Source organism: Cydia pomonella, chromosome 10, assembly GCF_033807575.1.
Source record: "Cydia pomonella isolate Wapato2018A chromosome 10, ilCydPomo1, whole genome shotgun sequence".
NCBI lineage: Eukaryota > Metazoa > Arthropoda > Insecta > Lepidoptera > Tortricidae > Cydia > Cydia pomonella.
The window spans coordinates 13,184,731-13,208,000 of NC_084712.1; the positions used below are offsets into that span (position 1 = coordinate 13,184,731).

Below are 23,270 nucleotides of genomic sequence, written 5' to 3' on the forward strand. Positions count from 1 at the left end.
CTAAAATGTTACATTACTAAATAAATGAATGTGTTAAACTTCCAAAAAAAACTTTTATTTATACTTAACGAGAGCTATAACGTATCCAATCCATTACACATAAGTGACATAAAAGTTTATACTCTAGTCTAGTAGTATCTAAGCTAAACATTAATCAACTAGTGGAGTATCGGAAGTCCTATCACTCGATCACAAGGTCGGCGCCAGTAATATTGATCGGAAAGAACTATAATTAATGTTACAATTTACGGGTTTGCTTTTTTAAATTACTTTCATGTCTTCAATGACATCATCATAATAATGAAATAGGTATTTATTACACTGCTATATTTTATCAATGATATCGCATTCAAGTAGTTTTACAATATCCAATAATAGGAAATGTAAATTTCTTTCTATGGTATTTTTATTAGTATGTTGACGACCGGTCTGGCCTGGTGGGTAGTGATAGTGACCCTGCCTATGCACCTGATGGTCCTGGGTTCAAATCCCGGTAAGGGCATGTATTTGTGTAATGAGCACAAGTTATTTGTTCCTGGGTGATATAATAATGAAATAGGTATTACACTGCTATGTTAACGGCACCAATCATGGGACATTTAAGAGAAAAAATGGAGTATTTATGATATTTCACCGACATCTGTAAAACTTCTACCGCTTTATGCTTTAAAAGTTGAATGTCCAATTAATCCTCTATGTTTTCTATGTATTTAATGAAAGCTATTGCAATTGGTTTCAATATTATTAACCAATTAAAACTATGGTTTTTTGCTCCCGTCATGGGATGTATGGCGTCATTCATTTTCAAATTAACAATAAATATCAATTGGCTCTTTTTTATGGTAAAATGTTGTCAACGTTTAAAAACTGATGGTAAATACTGGTTTTACAGGATTTGTCTTTACCATCCCATTACTGGTGCCTGTTAAATTATAGGGGTGTTTACTATATATTTTACCAATGATATCGCATTCAAGTAGTTTTACAATATCCAATAGCCTGAAATCTAAGATAAATCAAATAGAAATATTAACATCAGCCTCAAACATAGATATATTATGCTTCTCTGAAACGTTTCTTAAAAAAAATGAAACTTCAATTTTACAAATGGATGACTATAAATTGGTCACATATTTCTGTCGAACACGTAAATCTCGTGGTGGTGTTTGTATTTATACAAAAAAGTCGTTGAATTGTCAAAGCATAGACTGGATATCAGAAATGTCAATCGAATTACACTTTGAGGCTTGCGGAATTAGTATTTCCGAAATTGACCATATAGTTGTATGCGTATACAGATCGCCTGATGGTGACTTTGACTTATTTATCTCTCAGTTTGAAACTCTTGTAAGCAAACTAACATTTAGATCTCGATATTTAAATCGCAAAATTATTATAGCATGGTGATTTCAATGTAAACATTTTAAATGCAGATAAAGCCACAAACACATTTCTAAATACACTAGCCAAATTTAACCTTAGACATACAATAGATGAGCCTACAAGAATAACTCCTACTTCAAAAACATGCATTGATAATCTACTGACAAACTCCCATAAATATACATCTAAAGTAATGAATTTAGGAATGTCAGATCATACTGGTCAACTCATTGAATTACCAACAAATTATAGCTATAATCAAAAGTACTGGTTTGTTGAAAGACGAAGGATTGATTATCATCTTGACATCTTCAAAAAGTATATTGCTCAAATTAACTTCGCGGACGTTTATAGGGAATCAGATCCTAACACAGCCTATGAATCATTTGCCGACATTTTTTCACTGGTCTTTAATCTCTGCATCCCACTAGAAAAAACCAAAGTCACATATGTGAAAAGACCAAACTGGAAATCGAAAGGTATTTTAAAATCCAGTAAAATCAAACGAAAGTTACACGTTACCAATCAAAAAACAAAAAATAATAGGCTCACTCTGATGAAGTATAAAAAATACTGTAAAATATTAAAAAATGCCATTAGAAAATCTAAGATTATATCAAACGATAGATACATTTCAAGTAGTACGAATAAGCAAAAAGCTACATGGGGCTTAATAAAATTAAATACCTGTTCCACGAATACAATACCAATAACTTTAACGAAAATAGACAAAGATGGAACAACATTTGAAAACCCTCAAGACATAGCACAAGCATTTAATGAACATTACACATTCCAAAATATATTAAATACGTTTGACCCCAAAGAATATAAATATAAATTAAATTGTATCCCAAATAGTATTTTTTTGACTCCGGTTGATACTAGTGAAATTAAAAAGATTGTCGCCTCCTTAAAAAATAAAAAATCCTCAGGTCACGATAATATACCAATTCAAGTAGTTAAATCATGTGTGGACTATATATCAGACCCTCTTATGCACATTATAAATTTAACGCTTGAAACTGGAATATTCCCCGATGACATTAAGAAAGCAATAATAAAACCACTCTATAAAAAAGGAAACAAAACCAACTTGAGCAACTACAGACCCATAGCTTTATTACCTACTTTTTCTAAAATTTTTGAAAAGGTAATACACATTAGATTAACTAAATTTCTTAATCAAAATAAAATCCTGAACTCATGCCAATTTGGATTTCAAAAGGGGAAATCTACTACAACAGCTATATTTGAAACGTTAAAGCTTGTTTGGGAGAGTGTAAACAACAAAAACCTTTGTGCCTCCCTCTTGATCGATATGTCAAAAGCTTTTGACTGCGTAAACTTTGACATTATTCTAAAACAGCTTGAAAATATTGGAATAAGAGGAAATGCTCTTCAACTATTTTACACTTATTTGTACAATAGGGAGCAAGCTGTAGAAATTGTTAGTTACAATGCTCAGACAAAAACAGTTGCACGGGTACAGTCATCATTTGAGAAAGTTCAGCTTGGAGTTCCCCAAGGTAGTATTCTCGGCCCACTCCTATTTTTAATATACCTAAATGAACTTCCAAATATAGTTGACGTACCGTGTACTTTATATGCAGATGACGTTACTCTTTTGTTCTCAAATGAAAATACATATGAAAACATGCAAGAACATATAAACAGTGTACTAACAAACATTTTAAAATGGCTAAACAGTCTTAACCTCCATGTCAACCTAGATAAAACTAAACTTATACAATTTAGAAATTATAAAACTGTGCCTGAATCTATTGTAGCGTCAAATGCAAATACGTCAGTAGATGACGTAAGCCATGTTAGTTTTCTCGGCGTCGAAATAGATACACATTTAAATTGGAAGGCACATATAAATGAGCTAAATAAAAACATTTCTAGTAGATGCTATGCTTTATCGATATTGTCAGAAACTTGCTCCGAAAAAATTGTTATCAGTGCATATTATGGAACAGTCTACCCATTACTGACGTACGGAGTAATTTTTTGGGGAAATTCTGTTGATGTTGATAAAACATTTATATTGCAGAAAAGATGCTTAAAAACTGTTTTTAGAATGTACATGGATGAATCGCTACGTGAAGTGTTTAGAGAGAAGCGCTTTTTGACCCTTACCGGTATTTATATATTAGAATTAAGCCTATTTGTAAAAAAACACCCTGAATATTTCACAAAGCGTTCATGCAAAGAAAATATCAGATCACAATATAAGTACAATATGGTACTTCCGAGAACTAGCACCTCAATATATAAAAAAAGTACGTTCATATCTGCTATTAATGTCTTCAACCATCTGCCAAATGAAATAAAAAGCCTCGAAGGAAATACTTTTAAAAGATGCTTAAAAAACTTTTTAATAGACAAAGTTTTCTATAATTTAAAAGAATTTTATAACTATGTAAACCTAAATGTATATTAAAATATAGTTTAAGATAAAATATTAAAACCTAGTTTAAGTTAAAAATAATTGTATACCCGAGAAGGGTAAAACTGTTGATACTCATCAAAAAATGTACCTAAGTCATATTCTTGTACCTACACAGTTTGCACAATAAATATTTCTGATTTCTGATTTCTGATTTCTGAATAATTGGAAATGTAAATTTCCTTCTATAGTATTTTCCTTTTATAGTATTTTGACGACCGGTCTGGCCTGGTGGGTAGTGACAGTGACCCTGCCTATACAGCCGATGGTCCTGGGTTCGAATTAGGGTAAGGGCATGTATTTGTGTAATGAGCACAAGTTATTTGTTCCTGGGTGATGAACGTCTTCTATGTATTTAAGTATTTGTACATTATCGTTATATTGTATACTCGTATATTGTTAAGATAAGATAAGATGATCTTATATTACTTATCTTTAATTACGTCGTGGACTAATACATAGACGGCTAATCCCCTAGACATGCCCGTAACCAAAATACTGCTTATTTTCCTAAAAGATGACAGTACTGGGACAGTGACGAGCACTCAGATTCGGATTGACCTGCCAATCTTTAACTGTCATATTATGTGCCTAGCCAAGATGATGATCGTTGATAGAAAACACCAATCAAAACTTAAATAATACTGTACCTATGAAAATAGTCACATGATTTCGAAATAGCATTTTTCGGATGCATTTTTTATTTATTTATATTAGCTTGTAACGAAAACAGTGGAATCCGAGATGGAACGGTGAAATACTTATAAATAGCCTTATGAACCTGGGTGCGTAGCCAACATGCTAATCGTTAACGCTTCGTAGCGAATGAAACGCAACTGTCACTGTCGCACTAATATTGAAGAGTGATAGAGAGAGACTATCGTATCGTTCGCCACGGAGCGAACAACTGTCATCTTGGCTGCATCTTGGCTACGCACTCTGGCTCCGACATTATTTAATATTTAATATTTATGACGCTATTTAATATTTACTGACCAATTTTCAACGAATGTTTTCTCATAGACAGTCACGAAGAGCTATACATTTTTAATGCAGTACCTACCTACTTAATTAAGGAAAGGTTATCGCTCCGCGGCTCCACTTCGTATATCTTTCGTACGTAATCAATGGGGTTGAATTCTTAATGTATCTCATAATACAGTTTTAAAGGTATAATTGATTCATGAGTCAATTTTGAATTGAAATGGAATTATTAAATTACATCTGGCTATCGGCCCGATTCGAAGAATGACTAAGACACGTTTAAGATCTTTAAAAGATCGATAACTAAACGACATGTCAAAATTGACGTTTATTTTGATTCCGCTGTGATCCCAGTAAGATCTATCTACGATATTTCTAACGACAAAGTGACATTGGTTGCCCGAATCGAGCTGCTTCTGTCAATTATACGACATACAAACGATATCTAAATGAGAACTAATCTAAACCAGAACTTATCGTTATCGTATTTCATTCTTCGAATTGGGCCGTATGAATATTAAGATCAATTATAATATATTCGTAGGAAAATGTATTTGAAACGAGTATTTGTAAACTGATTCCTGAATTTCCTGATAGAGTCTGTCCGGAAAGAGAAGACTTGTGGAATGTATTGGGCCCCATACATTCCACGACTCTCTTTCCGCACAGACTATAATATTTCAGTAAAATTTAGATGTAGACTATTTAGGTACTTAAATATTCATGTTTATGACTGTACAATACACTATGTGTAACTCATACTCGAAATGAAAACTAGAGTGTTTAACTCGTGTGAAAGCACCCATGCAGTCTAACGCCACAACGCGATTGGTTGATGAGTTCGAATCACGCGCGTGATTAGTCGAAACTAGTTGCGTGCGACTGCACGATTGGCTCGAATTCGTGAGTGGAACCGCTGAACTAGCACCATTCTTAGTGCCCGTAAAACCCGTCCTTAGTTAATGACTACTACATATTGTTTTCGAATTATTACTATAACGGAATATATGTAACTCAGTAACGGAACGGAAAACTAGAACGGAATATGTCTAAATCAGTCTGGGCCTTTGTTCTCCACTATATATATCACAACATTCACAACTTCATTTAAGATGCAGTGGGTTCAGCCAGCAGAGTATTTTAAAAATCGTAGCGATGTTCTGTATCATACTACGGTTATCAAAAAATATAAATAGCAATCTTGAGGCCTTTCTGTAGTAACTTTATCGATTTTTAAGTTGATAACTTGACTTTCACTCGATAGAAAAAAAAACCAACATAGGTATAAACCGCACCTTAAAAATTTGTAACCATTTTTGAATAAAACCTAAAAATACGAAAATTGCTTTTAAAAATGCACATTTCATTTTTGATCGAACTCGTTGATTTATTTTTGTTAAAACTTACTAAAAATAACAAGGTAAAAATATGATATTCGCGATCCCACACACAGCCGTCTCACTCACGCTTATACTCAGCTCAGTGCATAAGAGTTAGAGAAGAACCTGAACCCACGGGGCCCTAGTTACAACATGATAGTAGAGATGGCCTAAAATATCAACATCCCTACCACAATATAATAATTTAAAATTTTTTATTTGATTTGGATTTTTCCAGTAAAGTAGGCAGATTTTACGGTACTAAAGCAATTGATTTGGTTATAGGGATGGGAAGCCAAGGGCGATTCAGGCGCGGAAGGCACGGACCCGCCGCCACCGGCGCACGCTCCACTCGACGCCGTCTGGCAGCCAGTCGCCGGCACTCGGTGAGCACATCTCTATCACTTGCAATTTACATATTACACACACATGGTTGGGAAGCCAAAGAGCGAGTCAGCGCCGACGGCACGGACCTGGCGCCACCGGCGCACACTTCACTCGACGCCGTCTTGCAGCCAGTCACTGGCACTCAGTGAGCACATTTCTATTACTTGTATGTTACACACACAGGGATGGGAAGCCCAGGGCGAGTCAGGGCGAGATCATGGACCCACGCGCACGCTCCACTCGGCGATGCCGTTGTAGTTAGTGTAGTTACGTGTCGATTCGATACGCTAAGGGCCTTGCGGGCCTGGCCATGGGCGGTCACTAAATACGTGAATTTTTAACTTAAAACACATTACTTTTTCTCTTTACTAAGTACATACATTCATACATATAATATGTTATAATCACGCCTATTTACCCCTAGGACCCGGGTACGCCCTTAAACTACGTCCAAAAGAGAGGTATGGGCATTGTGAATGTCATCTCGCTTTGTTTGGTAGGGTATAGCGCAGTGGATGTCATTCCAGATCTAGAGCGGATCCCATCTGGGGAAGTACCTCCTCTTTACAGAAAACCGCAGCCAAATAACACTAATACCCCACTCATAGTGTTGTGTTCCTGCCGATGAGTAGGGTTGCCAGAGCTCAACGAGGGGGGGAGGGATGTTAGGGTCGGCACAGCGCATGTAAATCTCTGGATTTGCAGACGTACATAGGCTACGGAGACTGCTTCCCATCAGGCAGGCCGTATGCTTGTTTGCTACCGACGTAGTAGGCATAGGGGTAGGCAGAGACCACGGATTTCCACTTGCTACGATCCTGACATACCTCTTTCGCTTCCTTCACTTTCATAACATTCCTCATACACGCTCGTCGGTTTAGGGTGCTCTTGACCTGGCCTTTCTTCAGGATTTCCAGTTGATCAGAGAAAGTCCGCCGTGGTCTACCCCGTCCAGCTCCCTCTTCTACTTCTCCCTTATACACTCTCTTAGTAAGTAGCCTCAACCATTCAGATGAAAGTGTTTACAGCTTCCCCTAGTAAGCTGATTGCCTATCTAGATGGACTATTTAGGCGCCTACCAAGACAAAACAACTAAGTGTAACTAGCAGTTACTTGTGATGGTTACGGATTTCGATATTACATTTTTACTATTTTTTACTGGATTACGTAAACGAGTAAGGTACGATTGCTACGAGAATAAATAGATTCAGATTTATCAGCATGCATTCCCTCTACGATGTATTTTCTTTCTTTAGCCTAAGTGTAAGTCTACTCTCAGTGTGGGATTCAATATACAAGTTCTTTTGAATTTACGACTAATGATGCATAGTTTTATGTATACAACTTAAGGTTACGATACAAGTTAAATGTATGTTCGTGGATTGGAATCCACTAATGAGTTTTATTGAAACTGATATTTACCAGTTGCAATTTGGTGAAGAAAAATATCGTAAAGAAACAGGACTAACCCCAATTAACTCAAATTTTTAAGGTTAGTTAAAAATGTGACATGGCAGATCATTTTGGTAACATTTTTGAAAGCATTTAACCGGGAAAGCCCTGAAATGAAGTTTTAAGAACTCGACTTTCCCAACTATCCTGTAGGAATACACGGCCTGGGTTACATTCTTCTCGTGCCGACGTACTCGTAGCGTCGTAAATAATTTCTAAATGCCAGCGTAATGAATAGCCCAATAAGAATAATACAAGACTAGATAATGCCACGAATAATTGGGCAAGCCTGGGGAACTCTCAGTTTGTAGCTATGTGCAAGAATGCTAAGGGTTTTCGTACACGCAATCAATAATGCTAGGTTACTTATTATGCAAGTCCAGGGTGCGTAGCCAACTTGCCATGATAAATCGTTACGAGGATATGAAATCCAATAAGTTTTCCAAATTTATTGAATTTCATATCCTCGTATCGGAAAAAAGTAATTATCTCTGTGTGACAAACAAATAAAGCTCATACATTTCCATAGTACCTATAAATATGCATTGGCAAACCCGACCGAAAACTACGATGAGTTCAGCATCTTTTCCGTGAAAGTGGGACCCTCCGGGATTTCGACATAACAACTTTCATGTTCGCATTAAAAAGTATAATGATTTGGCAAGGGTCGTGTAGACATATTTGTGAGTGAAATAGGATGTACCTAATTTAGAAAATGTAGGTAATTAGCGCGTTTGAGAAAATTATATTTAAATATTGTAAAGTAAGTATGATTTTCTCAAACTTGCCTGGAAAATTGACATATTGTCATTGTGTTTTTAATTTTAACAGGCTGCGATTGCTGCGAAACATCGTATTGCGCGCTCTTGAACGATGGATTTTACAAAAACAATAACTTATTATAGCACGCATCACGCGCGGCGCCGTGCATTGAACTTTTAGTTTATTATTGGGTTGTATATTTGCGCAATATTTGTGAGAATGCCGGGATAGGAATCGTCCGTATTTCCCGGCCTTTGTTGTTAAGTACCTACTATTCAGACTCGCGACTGTTCTTGACTCGTTTCGCTTTCAAACAATCTCACTTTTCATGCTCGGGCTTAATTTGTGTTGATTTGGTTCTATCCATCATACTTACGATCAATCAAAGAAAGTGTTACATCAACATCATTACCAGCCTATAAACATCGCACTTTTGGGCATAGGCCTTCAATCATTATAGCATGTGAGCTATAACTATATATAACTATCGTGAAAAACCTAGATGTAGGAATAAATACTAAATGTGATCTTGGAATAACGTACGAAAATACCCCCGACGAGACCATTACTCGCTGCTGCCCTAAAAGAACCTTTACCCATTTATTTCTGTTTATTGATGGTTCGGACATTACCTCCTTTAACTCGATTATTCGCATCGGAGGCCAATAACTTACCGCGAATTACATACTTTGTCAAATAGTAAAACATTTATTATACAGCATATCCACAATCTAGTGTTTTTTTATTAAAATTAACTTTTGATACACATTTGTAGTGCTAAAATGCCTTATGTTTATTTTTACCGCATTCCTTTTTTGGTTCACGAAACACTTTATTGACCGAGCGAAGCATCTCCGTTTCAGCTTGGGCAAAAATGCGTAGTTTGTTTGCCTCGGCAGTTTTAGTCTATATAGCTCTTTTTGCCTAACGGATCCTCGTGATTTTATAAGAACAGGTTCAATATATGGATATTTTTTGTAGTTTTAAGTTTATGGAAATTTAAAAAATGGAGGATACAAGATGGTTCGCGACGTGCACATTAGCTATCAGTTTTAAAATATTAATTAGGTTGGTACCCTAATTAGAAACTGCGATATGTTTCGTCCAAAGTGTATAGTCACACCAAACTATTGCGCACAAGCGGCTCGAGCCTTTATATTATTGAACAATTTTCAGTGTACCGTACCTACAGAAAAGTTCCGAAAGTTCGCTAAGCCCCGTGAAATGGAAGTACATTACGAAGTCGTTCTAGGTCAAGTTACACTATAGATAATATAGATATTATTGTTATATGTGGCTATTGCATGACTAAAGTTATATTAGTGCTTCAGGGTTAATTCAGAAGTTAAGTCACAGTGATAATTTCTATTCATTTTTATTCAGTCACAAATTAAAAGAGCTTTGCTTCTTCAAGTTAATATTTATTGAAATGAAAAGCATACATACATATCCCATAAGAGCGCACTACGACTCTGTACTGTTCTGTTCGACTCTGGACTGTTCGACTGTACCTAAAAATACTGTAGTAGTCAAATTTCTTACTTTGTCAAGTTTTTAAATTTAATTTAATTTATTTTATAATATTTAAAAAATATGTTTCATAAGTTTAAATATAAATTCTTTGTCTTGAATCAATTAGTGAAACGGTCACCTAATTTATTTACTAAAATATTTAAAGTCGTTATTGAAAGATAGCTATCTCACGATATCCTTATTAGGAATCAATAATCATTAAAAACACCTGGCAATATATATATATATAAGGTAGTTAGAAAATAAAGTATATATTTTTATATTCGGCTAATGGCTTAAGCAGTTCAACCTAGTGGAAGAGACAGGTGGATCAAACGAGGATCGTTATCTCTAGAGAGGATATACGACTATAATAATATTTCCTCGCATCAAGTGTTTAGGGGACGTCCGAAAATATCACGCGGAAAATATGATTTGCTTTAGAAAATCAGACTTGTGATGTCATCAGATATTTACCAGCTGACCTAGTTAATGAAACAAGTAGTGCGTATAAATAATTGTAGGTATACTATACTTAAACCCGTACTTTATGTTTCACGCGTTAGAATAATAATACAAATACCCAAAATGAGACTTATGTCCTTGGACACAAGACAGCGCCACTTTTCTCCTAAACTTTAGATAAAAAAAAAAAACTACTAATTCCATAAATGGTTAATATGTAATTTCCGAAACTGTGGCTAATCTAACGTCATTTCACCCATACCTAACCACCAAACCTAAAAATTTAACCACCAAGTTATTTGTTTTTTTTTGGCGTGTCACAGAAATAACTACTTACACATATGTACCTAAGCGTACATTTCTTGAAAAACAATATTCTATCTTCGTCATACTCAATGTTTTTATTACAAACCATCTGTACTTCAACACGACATAGTAAACATAAAATTTATTTACCTATTACATAAAGGTAGGTCGTCTCGTACATTATCTTATTCCAGGAGCATTTTCTAGTTAATTAATGGAATTTCTAAATAGGTAGAGATACAATCAGGCCGATAAGTAGGGTCGGGTCAAAGTAACTTGAGAGCAGATTTGCTCTTGACGTTTTCGTTTTAACAAGGGCGGGCAGCTTGGAGTTATACCTACTTGAAAAAGTAACGGGCCTATTAGCTAAATATATTTATCTAATTCGGTCTGGTGAATATATTAAAACAGTGATTGTACTTATTAACTTAAAATTAAGGAAATTAACCTACCTAAAATATGTAAGTTTGATAAATAAATGCATAGGACTCGGAACTTTGGGATGTAATTAAATAGTCCCAAGAATTGTATTTAATGCTTTCGCTAAAAAGTTCTTAACTTATGAACTCATAATGCCCTTAAGAGTTTCAAGCGCAATGCATTTAATAAAACTATTTAAACTGTCGGCCGGACTGCTGGCTACCTGCCAACTCGTGGTTGTAAAGTATTAGCTTCGTTATTTTGCTTGAAAATTGTTTAAAATTTCGTGTGTATATCGGTCTCCCTCAGAGACGTTCATCAGGTTACAAATCCACCGCTGCGCTACCACGTTAGGCAAAATACGTACCTACTTTGCATTTTATGCTAATTTTTTTGAACAAACTCGAAGGCTTCTGCTGCCATACAAGACGAGTAAAAAGAAAACACTAGTACATATTTTTAAGAAACTTTGATTTTATTTTGTATTCCATTATGAGAATATACGTGTAGGTATTACTGTTGCTTTTGTTCGTATAACATTGCGTATCGATTGATTGTGTGTTTGTTGGTTGTTTAGGTAGTTAATACGTATTGTGGAAAACAGAAGTCAATGGCAACCCCCATTAGGAACAACAAAGCTGTCTGTGATCTAATAACATGGAGGAAACTTTATCCGTTCCTCTTTTTATTCCTTCATGTTTGAGATTATTGTCTTAATAATAGTGATACGAGTACCTTAAGATGTATTAGATCCTGATATATTTAGATGCAATAATAATAATAAAACTTGATGGATGTTAAAGTCCATAAATGAAATTTCGAATCCTGATTGACACAGTTAGGTACTTACATAAGTAGAAGAGCAACTAGAAAAGTGAAGAGTACCATGAACTTATTCGAGTAACTGACAAAGCATAAATTTATTAGACAATCAAACGTAATTATGATCATTGAAATTGAAAAATATATTTCTGGAGATCTATTAGAGAGAGTATTCAAGATTTACATTATATGTATTCAGACTCCAGTATGTCACAAAGAGTAATCTACACTGTTCTTAATAAAGTACTATTGAAATGTTAAAACTGGTAAATGAATTATGTCAATTATAGGTGGGATTTTCTGATGTAAATTGATATTTATTGCATTTTTATTTCTGAATAAGACCTCTAATAACTGCACAATGAAATGGAGAATCACGATATCGACAAACGCAATGATTGACGCCTTGATACAAAGGCACTGAGAGGGAAACGTAAAGTGTTTCTTTTGGAGCAAAGGCAATTGCCGGGGCGAGTTGAAAGGCTTCGATGAGTATCATCGACGGAGAGTCCTCAACAGCTAGCTCTACACGGTGCCCCTCCCGTTGAACTTTAACATGCATGCCTCCAGGGAATTTTTGCCCCAAAACATATTGTTATGGCTTCACTTTGTTTCTATTACTCTTTGATGGCAAAAGTTTAAAGGATCGTTGCACTGGCATCTTTCTTTATAATATTGCTTTGTTTTTAAGTGGAGTCTGTTTAATATTTATAAAAGTGAAATAAAGTTGGCGGATTTTATTGTGAGCGCTTTTCTCGACATGCATATTGCGGGGTTTTGTTGAAGTCGATTTTCCTGAGACGGTCTTTACGTTAGTGACGTCAGACCGTTCCAAAATCGTTACCCGTTGAACTGGCACTTTACAGGTGACATGTTTGCTTTGTGGCTGGAATGTAGAAATGCTGTTTAGAGTTTAGTATAAGTCCTTTATACTCTGTTTTAATGAAGGTAAGAAATGTCATGCGACCAGTGGTACAGAAAATAGGCTATACCTACGGGCTAGTATTATTGACTACTGTAGACTTGTAGATGTACCTAAGTAGCAATGTATCATAATTAATTACGTTACTAATTAGTTTCATCCAGGATTTTGGTTTCAGCTACGCAATGCAATTTTAACAAAAAATTAAACAAGTGGTCGTTGCTCGAGGTCAGGTTGGAACAAATAATATGTATATGCTGTTTTTTACTCCGCCAGAAATACATTTTTACATTTTTTATGTGTATATTATACATTTTTTTAAATAGGTTTAAGGCAAACAATACTTAAAGTAAGTAAATGAAATGCTTTTAATAAAAACATGGGCGTGAAGTTGTATACCCAAGTGATACGTTTTTTAAATCCGCGCGCCGCATTCCCGGATTCAAATTGGCACAAAACAAATTGAATCGTTTAATCTGCTTTATGTGTTAATAGCGTGTAGCGGGATTCCGAACGGGGTATAAATTCACAGCGAGCCTGCAGGCGACGGCGTAATGCATATCAATTCACTACTAGTGCAGCCGTCCTCAGCCACATACCCACTATGCCTATACAGAAATTAAAGAAAAAGGGTTATCTTAGGGCCTTTAGAAACATCTTAAATTTTAATGAGTTTAAGTTTAGTTATGAATACACATATTAAGATAGTGAAATTAAAAGTTAACAAATTCTAGCAACTTTGGTTAATAAAAACACAAGTTATGTATGAAGCGGAATATACGCTGGATATAAACTTAATTAAATCCTTTTTTTTCTCAAAATAATATCTTTAATTTTTGAAAGCTCAAAATTTTTACTGACTTTAGATACTGAATCAAAATAATTGTATGAGCCAGAATTAGACATCATTGGCAAAAATAACACCGGGGCAAATCGCGCGTTACACGTCATTGTGAAATAACCGCAACGCAGTGTGTTGTGCGTTCCGTGTTTATTTTCTGTAAGAGGGTAAATAAATACACCTATTCATAAAATAGATACAAACGCTCCATAATCAAAAGAGTCCAAACAGTCCGATGGTAGTCAGAAAAATAATCCAACTTATGCCATCCTTGTCTGAGGAAGTCGCTCATCCCCTGTTTAACGGTTCGTATAAGTATGTACGGGAACTTTCCCCATTCGGCGCAAAACTTCTCTTAGTCAAAAAAGAGCAATTCGCTACAAAATCCCTGGAGTTGAATTCTTTAATGCTATATATTTTTATTTTATTCATCATACTTGTTTATGAAATACCTATACTTATATTACAATATACTTGTTTTACTTGAATTCATTCTAATCCCAATTTTAATGAAACAATCCTACTTTTTAATAGTACTAAATATAAGGTAAGGCGTAAGTTTAAAGCCTGAAAGACGGCTGGCGTTAATAATACGTTCTACTTAAATGCAATAAGAACCATCAAGTCCCCACGCAAGGCTGAAACGCGCCGGGTATTGTGCGCTTCTACGTGCTTTGTACAGAATCGTGAGAAAGCTCACCTTACCAGTGGATTTCGTTCCATATATTTGTGGCGTGCCAGCCAAAGGATGCTGCACAATGTTGGACAACGGTCTTTATCGATTTTCTTAAAGGGAATAAGCAAGTCCAATAACACATGAGGATGGATAATTATATATGTCTTATCGTATACTATCCAGATGCTGTTAGAGTTAATCGTGTCGTATACTACAAAACTGACTAACTCAAGGTTGCAGAATGCTCACCCCGACAAAGAAACACAGCAATAATTACCTACTGCTGCTTGGGTTGCGTGCAATTAATAGGTATTGTAATTTCAACGGCAGCCTGCATTTTATATTCAATATTTTCAAAATATAGTATTTTATACAATCGTGATATAATAGAGACCTTTACAGTCGAGTACCGTGTTTAGACAACATGGCTTGTTGAGTTGCCTAAGTAAAGTACGAGATTGAAAAGCTTGATTATATCACTATTGTAAATGATACTTTTTCTACGAGTCATCTAAAAATAATACTTTTTCTACTATAAAATCCAAATAATTAATGAAAATTGGTAAGTATCTCAATAAATTAAAACGTAGTACAAAAAACAAAAGACATAAACGCTCGTTGAATGAATATGTCTTTTCCTATGGGAGGGCGACGGCAAGTGATTGGTCAAATTCTTTATAGTCGACTACAGCGTATCGAAATGAATATTATAGTTGAGTTGGGAGCCCATACATGAAGTATGCAATTATAGTTTGGTACACGAAATTTTAATTCAACTATTAGAGTCGACGAGCAGAAAAAAAGTCTTATAAAAATTGTAAACTGCACGAAAACCTAAAGAAAGGTTTTTCCACGTGTCCTATTCCCACACCAGTCAATATCAGACCGAAAGCTGCTATTAGATTTTCTAGTATGAAATAAATTGCACTATGGATCATTGAAATGTGCTTTCTTGAAATTAAAAATGTATTGAACAATGTCGTGGTAGACGTGGTGGACTAGAATAGCTGCATTTTTATATTCATTACCGGAAGACTTCGCTGGCTAACGTTAATAGTTAAAACTTAATATAAGAGGAAAGGCGAGCTCGCGGGCGTCTGTACAAAAACTTATTTCTGAATCCTGCTCTCGACAATTTTCATTATTGTTCATATTTAATAAGTAAATTGATAGTTCTTTCGATATATTGAGCGATATTACTATATGAGTTACATTAACCCCAGAGAGCGCGTTAGTTTATTTAAGAAAAGTGAATATTAATTGTAAATCAACGACGGCAACATGTACAAATGTTTACCTACACTTGTGCATAAACAGGCACATGTCGTATGTCGGCCGATGTGAAGGAATTTAATTAGTGTCTCGGAATTCGTGTGAATTAAACTTCCTAATGAAGGCTTTGCTTATGTTAGCCGTTGACGAGAAATTCTATTCGGCTCGGAATTAATATCGTCGTACAAAGTTCGCGCTCCGCGGTATTTCATTCCGCGAATTTGCCTTGTCAGCTTCGGATTGATATCTTCCCTTGATAGCGGACGATATTTTATTTTCAATTCGCAGTTTGCAGCAAAAATGAATGATTTAGGGCTGGCACGCGTGGAGATAACTTTAATCGATATTTATTGATTTATCGAATCCATCGGAACGGTTTAATTTTTTAGTAACTGTTTTCATTTTCCTATCATTTATACAATTCGCTAGCAGAAAATACAGAGTAAGGTCCAACAATGATAAGGTTGGTTGTGAACTTAATCCAATATCAATTTACCGTGGCTCGTACGAGAATGTGCAATAAATGAGATTTAGCTAGGAGTGACCACTTAAATTGCACTCAACTTAGATGAGCAAAAAGTGAGATTATAAATAATGCTCGATGTCTGGTGCAAAATACGGTTTTTATCAAGTTGCATTTTTTTTTATTGGATATCTACATTGTTTTAGTGTTTGACGCTTTTGTTGTATTTGTCGTTCATCGCGAGCCGATAGAGCCCTGATTAACAATAGTTGAAACTGACATACTATGTAGGCACGTATACGAGTTAGGTCAAAATATTATACAATTATTTTTGACAAGCCCGCAACTTCATGTACGTAGAATGACGATTTTCGTGACAACAAATTATCCGTTCCTGGGGCTCTACCTAATTTCATATATTTTTATAATCTAACTTAGTTCAGCGGTTTAAGGTAATAGATATACAAATAGACAAGAGAGACTTTCGTAACTATTTATAATATTAAAGTAAGTAAGTAGTAAGGATTAGTAGGCTTAAACATACTTCGATCATGGATAAAACATACATATCGTGGATACCACATAGGGAGAGACTATAAGCTTATTAATGATTAAAGAACTATTACGCGTATAGTCTCTAAAATTTAAAAATTAATTTAGTTTCCCATACTCCTCCAATCCGAAGCCATTATCATAAAGTAAGCACTTGTATCCCCTGAGGCACGAGCGCGCTACCGCGGATTACTTAATGATGCTTACCTACTAAATAACTAAAACCTTCTATTTACATGCCTTTGAATAAAAGGGATCACATACATCCGGGAGCCGCGTGCGGCGGCGTGTCGTGGTCGAATTGGGTAGAACTTTGTACGCAGCAACTTTGAACCTCGCGATCTTTGCACACAGTGAAAAAATCTCCGTGGTAAAATTTTAGCTCAAAAGCGGTAGGAAGAACGTATCCTAATTTCACTCATATGAGTCAATAATCAAATATTTACAACGACATACACAAGAGGCATTTTTCGTGTTTTTCCTTTCTTCACGAGGTGTCGTATTTAACCGCCTGCCCCGGGAATGATATGTGCTCAACCCACATTTCAGGAGTGAACATAATAAATGATTTTCATGACAAGGTTTTGGTCCTGTTGAAAAATTGAGCAATGTGAACCCTAGCTACGAATATACATGTAGTGCAACGCCGACTGTTGAGGTAGTGGCACTATTTAATATTGACAGAGCCTTCCCGATATCATGCGACCCAGATTGCTGGGCTAAAGGTATTTATGGAAGCTTTGCCTATTTTGCAAGTTAATCTACGAAAATACAACCTCTGCAACAACCTCAGCTAAAGGGTGCCTTATTCATCCTTTGGTTAACAATCTACTATTTCTATAGGTAACTTCGAAATAACGTGGAACGAACCAGTCATTCGAAAGTTAATATCTAATTACGGATTAAAATATTGACCAACTGATCAATACTTATAAATATCTATTATGATTTATGAAAACGTTGAAGATGAAAAGGTCAACCTACTGATTAATATGTATTTGAATAGCTTTTAGTTACTACAATTTATTCTTGTTCAAAAACAAATTTGCAATTCATACGAACGTTTATTTTAAATAATTATAAAGTCTCGCCCCTGCTTTAGGCAGAGTTTATAACAAATAAGTAACTATTTTGATAGATTATAGTTAGTTCAACTAGTAAGTAAAAAATACTAAGTATGTATTTATGAGCCGAGTTTGCGTTTATTTTCCTTGAATATCACCTGAATTAGGTTAATTGTAAAGGTAAGTTATTACAAGTCACCAGGGGTCGGACAAAAAGTGCGAATGACGTCAAACCACTTATAGGATGATTTCAAATAGTATTTTTGATTTTCATAAACAATTATCACGTATCATTTATCAATATATCTCTTTATTGACCTCTTTATTAAACGATATCGCCACTTGAAATGAGTAAGTACGTTTTTGACTGACACATTGTCAATCAGATGAACAGTCAGCGTCAAATACTTCGTAGCAGTCAAAGTGGCCAAATAGTTATATAATATATTAATATGGTGTACCGAACTATTTGGCCACTTTGACTGCTACGAAGTATTTGACGCTGACTGAACAATAAATTGACTTCGTTATTGTTTAGCTATTGTATCCTCACGATTATATTTAGCTAAAATTTATATTTACTAATATATAAGAAAACGCTCTAAAATGTCATCTTTACTCGAATATTGTGGCAATTTTCCGTTTTTGGAGGTACGTGACAAACACGTATACTGCTAATCTTACCTACTGTTCCCACTTTTGACTATTAAACCTATTTATCTGAGGATCCCACAGACTTGTTCTAACTAATTTCAAATAATTATACCTTATGGTAACAAGTTTCGTGAAATTTATTTTATTCACTACATCACCCTACCACCTGTATTATTAATTCCATGGATTTATTTACGATTATTTTGTTACTTCATTAATACTACTTTGTTACTACATGTCACACGGAAGTTTAAATACAAACTCAAACATCATCCTGTGTGCAAGATTAAGTACGTCATTTTTACGTCATCCGCACTTTTTGTCCGACCCCTGCAAGTCACGTTTGTTAAATACTAGTTTATGGGAATATTTGTTTATGGAGTCCGGAGCAGTATCAGTTAAAACATTCGGACTGTGTATAGGTGACGTAGTTCAGTTTGTATTATGACATGTATGTATATATTATGTCTTTTATGACAGCCTGTGATATTGCTAATGTCGTGTTATAATGTGAAATTGCTATACAAGTAATATAAAAGAACGAACAAAATAAATAAATTAATAATTAAAAATAAAATAAATTGTTTTTACATTTCTATGACTTCACGCGATTCAAATAGGCAAAAACTACTTAGTTACCACCTAACTGTCGGCCACCATCGGCGTCCCCCAGGGATCGTCCCTGTCAAATGTGGTATTCTCCATTCTGCTTAATGACCTACCTATGGCAGTCAGTGGAGGCGAGGTCTACATGTACGCAGACGACGTTGCGGCAATTGTAACCGCCCCAAGTATAGATCAACTAGAATTGAAGCTAAACGTAGTAGCCGGACAACTGTCGAATTGGTTCGAACAAAACGGCCTCATACTAAACCTAACCAAAACACATTTCATCCAGTTTGATTTGTCTGGACGTAAGCGCCGTCCATTGCATGTAGGTCTCGCTGGCGGCACCATAGACCAGGTTAAAAGTATCTCCTTTTTGGGCTTCCACATAGACCAAAGCCTAACATGGGAGAGCCATATTGATTCCCTGTGCGGTAAATTGGGAAGGGCCTGTTTCGCCCTTAGCAGGCTGACGACCGCCCTCCCGCTTCAGGCAGTCCGCAGCTGTTACTTCGCCAGCATACAGTCCATCGTTCAATACGGGCTTGAGCTGTGGGGCCGTGCAGCCGATTGGCAGCGTGTCTTTCGACTTCAAAAACGAGCTGTAAGGGCTATTGCTCGAGTTCCATGGCACGAGTCTGCAAGGCCACATTTCACTGCCCTGGGGATTATCACGCTGCCGGGCCTCTTGATACTGCAAACAGCCTTATACACGCGAGAGAATTTAGATAAATACCCCAGGCGGGGTGACAAAAGCGACCGTATTACACGATACGGACACAAACTAGCTGCAGTGCCCCGTAGCCTAGCAAAGTCGGCAAAAACTATACATGTCATGGGCCCCTCTGTGTATAATAATCTACCATCAGGAATAACAGACGCACCTAGTTTGTTAATCTTCAAAAATAAACTGAAAACTTGGCTTGTTGAGCGGTCGTTCTATAATATAGAAGAATTTCTGACTGCGAAATGTTGATGAAAATAATAACAATAATACCTACGCAAGTACCTAATGTATTTTAATTAATATGTTGTAATTTCAATTCCTTTTTTTTATGTTATTTGTACTAGTTATGTAAGTTGACATGTAATCACCTATTACCAATAAATAATGAGTATGAGTATGAGTATGAGTAGTTATATCGTACATTTCCTGTTACATCCCCCAACTGAGTTAAAAAGGGGTTAAAAGTTTGAATCAATTACAAATGCTTTGAAACTTCTAAGATAGTCATAATATCCGATTACAAAAAAAATGATTTCAACATTTTTGGAAATTCAACCTTTAGGGGGGGGGGGGGAGGGGGGGGGGGGTAAAAAGAAGATGAAAGCTTGAATGGGGTTCAAGTTTTATTTTAAGCTAGGGATTTATTACTTCGTTAAAGAGATATATTATCGTGCAATTTTGACCCCTAAAAATAACTCAGCTGGAGAAATAAACAAAATCCTAATTACATCATTTGAAGCTGTAGAAATGCAGTATAAATCCGTGGACACCGTTATCGAAGTGGAAGAGGCTGTGCACTATCCGGTGGAAATTTTAAATTCTTTGAATCCTTTCGGTCTTCCCGAACATGTCCTTCATCTCAAAGTCTCTAGTAATCTAGTAGCTTGGTTTAGCGAGTAGAATCAAGCCCTGCATTTAAAGCCCCGGTTGGAGACACGTTGTTTAATTTACGCAAATTAAATTCTCAGAAACACAAATAAATAAATAAAATCTTTTATTTCAGATAGAGTCCGTATGTGGTCCGTATACATATTAAAATTAAAAATAAATGAATTAAATAAACTTAACATTTGTATAGTACTTCTCAGTATATATTATTTGTATTAAAAGCTTCATTTCCAATTCCAACTCAAACTCTAACTTCAACCTTCGTAGTTCGCACGATATCTTTATTTATTTTATAAAAAATAGATTCCACATAATTCAACTTCAATGTACATACATGGCAGATGAAAGTATAATGAAATACCATACTTAAAAAAAATCATTAGGCCAAGGATTTTATTTTTATTTTACAAACACTTGCGTCGAATTAGGCTTTATGAACAAGTGTGAAGAAAAAATATTACAACAAGTCACAAAAGATATGATGCCACAAACTGTCTCCAAACAAAGTAGAATCACTACCATGTTAAGAGGAAAGGGGGCGGCCTACAAATGTAGTCCCCATTTTGCTCTCTGGATATTGACATAATGACCTGTGATGTTGCTAAGAAATCTAAACCCACCTAACCAGCTGTGTAATGGCACAAGGTTACGAATTCTTAGCCTTCGCAGAAATGTTATAGAGGCCACTGTGCTGACAGGATCAGCTAAAGGGGAGTCGGTATTCATTCCACGCATACCACTAATACCATCCGACTATCCTTTTTAGTTTAATATCTATGGATATCTATGGATAGGTCTTCAAAAATGATATTTAGGTTCCTAATATCATTTTTTTTTAAACTGAATAGTTTGCGCAAGAGACACTTCCAAAGTGAAAAAATGGGTGTCCCCCCCCCCCTGTAACTTCTAAAATAACAGAATGAAAAATCTAAAAAAAATATATGATATACATTACCATGCAAACTTCCACCGAAAATTGGTTTGAACGAGATCTAATAAGTAGTTTTTTTTAATACGTCCAAATTGGTACGGAACCCTTCATGGGCGAGTCCGACTCGCACTTGGCCGCTTTTTAAATATAAACATATCAACTTCCATTCCGTTTTCATTCCCTAAAGGGATGGCGAATTAGTAAAAAATGCATAAACATTCTTTATTTCTTACGAAAAGTTCAATGATTACTGTTACCTTTATTTAAGAAATGGTTGATTCCCTTTACAAACTTCCTCTCCCTTTGTTATTACCCTTACGGGATGATTTCGAGAATAAAAACTCTTCTTTATCCTACTCATCAACTCAAACTATCTCCATACTAAATTTCATCTTAATAGGTTCAGTGATTATAGATTCCCCATACCCCATACAAACTTCCACCCCCTTTTCACCCACTTGAAGGATTATTTCTTGGATAAAACCTATCCTATATTTTATATTTTTAATGAAATAATGGAACTGCCAAGGAATATGTAATATATGTTTATTTTATTTTCTTCTCAATCAAAAAAAAAAATTAAAAATTCAAAAATTTATCCTGCAGGTAGGCCTCAAGGGCTCGTTTACAAGTCAATACAACTTTTATAGTAACATCATATAGTGCAACAACAACAACAACAACAAGTAAAACATTTATAAATACAACAGCCAATACCTGGGTAAAAATTACATTAAAATAATCTTAAAATAAATAATTACTACAATACAACAGATATATAATAGTCTCTATGGTTAAAAATACATTAAATCTGGGGATGTAAAAGGTCCCCAATATCAGAGTACTAATAATAATAAGATTTGGAGGTGTAAAGGCTCTCCACGTGTCAAAGAATAAAAAAAGTGTATGAAATATATGTTTCATACACTGTTGTTTGTATGTCTATTTATTGTACAGAATTGTATATGACGTGTAGAACCTGTATTGTACCAATAAAGATTATCTTATCTTCCCCGAGACTTAAACTCTCTATATAAAAAATTTCAACTAAATCGGTTCAGCGGTTTAAGCGTGAAAGTAACAGACAGGCACATTTTCGCATTTATAATATTAGAATGTACATAGAAGTACTTATAGTAGGGGCTTAAAGTGGTTGCTTACGCCATTGGGTAAGGTACATGAGACACTAGTTGAGTTCAATATATCCTTAGGCTACGGGACCACTTACCATTAGGTGATACGTTATCAGTTTTATACTTCTTTGCCATCAAACTAGTGTTAAAAAGTGCCTAAATGCTGTTAAAAATGTCGTACACCGCTCCAGATTGTCGTGTTGTCCGCATTGTCTGC

General features: G+C 35.4%; 1 protein-coding gene across 1 annotated transcript in view; it reads left to right on the top strand.

The window, feature by feature from the left end:
- The window catches only part of LOC133522146 (uncharacterized), a 59,668-nt gene that overhangs the window by 12,940 nt on the left and 23,458 nt on the right, over positions 1-23,270 (top strand). Inside the window, exon 2 of the mRNA XM_061857374.1 lies at positions 6,484-6,584. Coding sequence (XP_061713358.1) covers positions 6,484-6,584 — 101 coding nt within the window. The remainder of the gene's footprint in view (positions 1-6,483; positions 6,585-23,270) is intronic.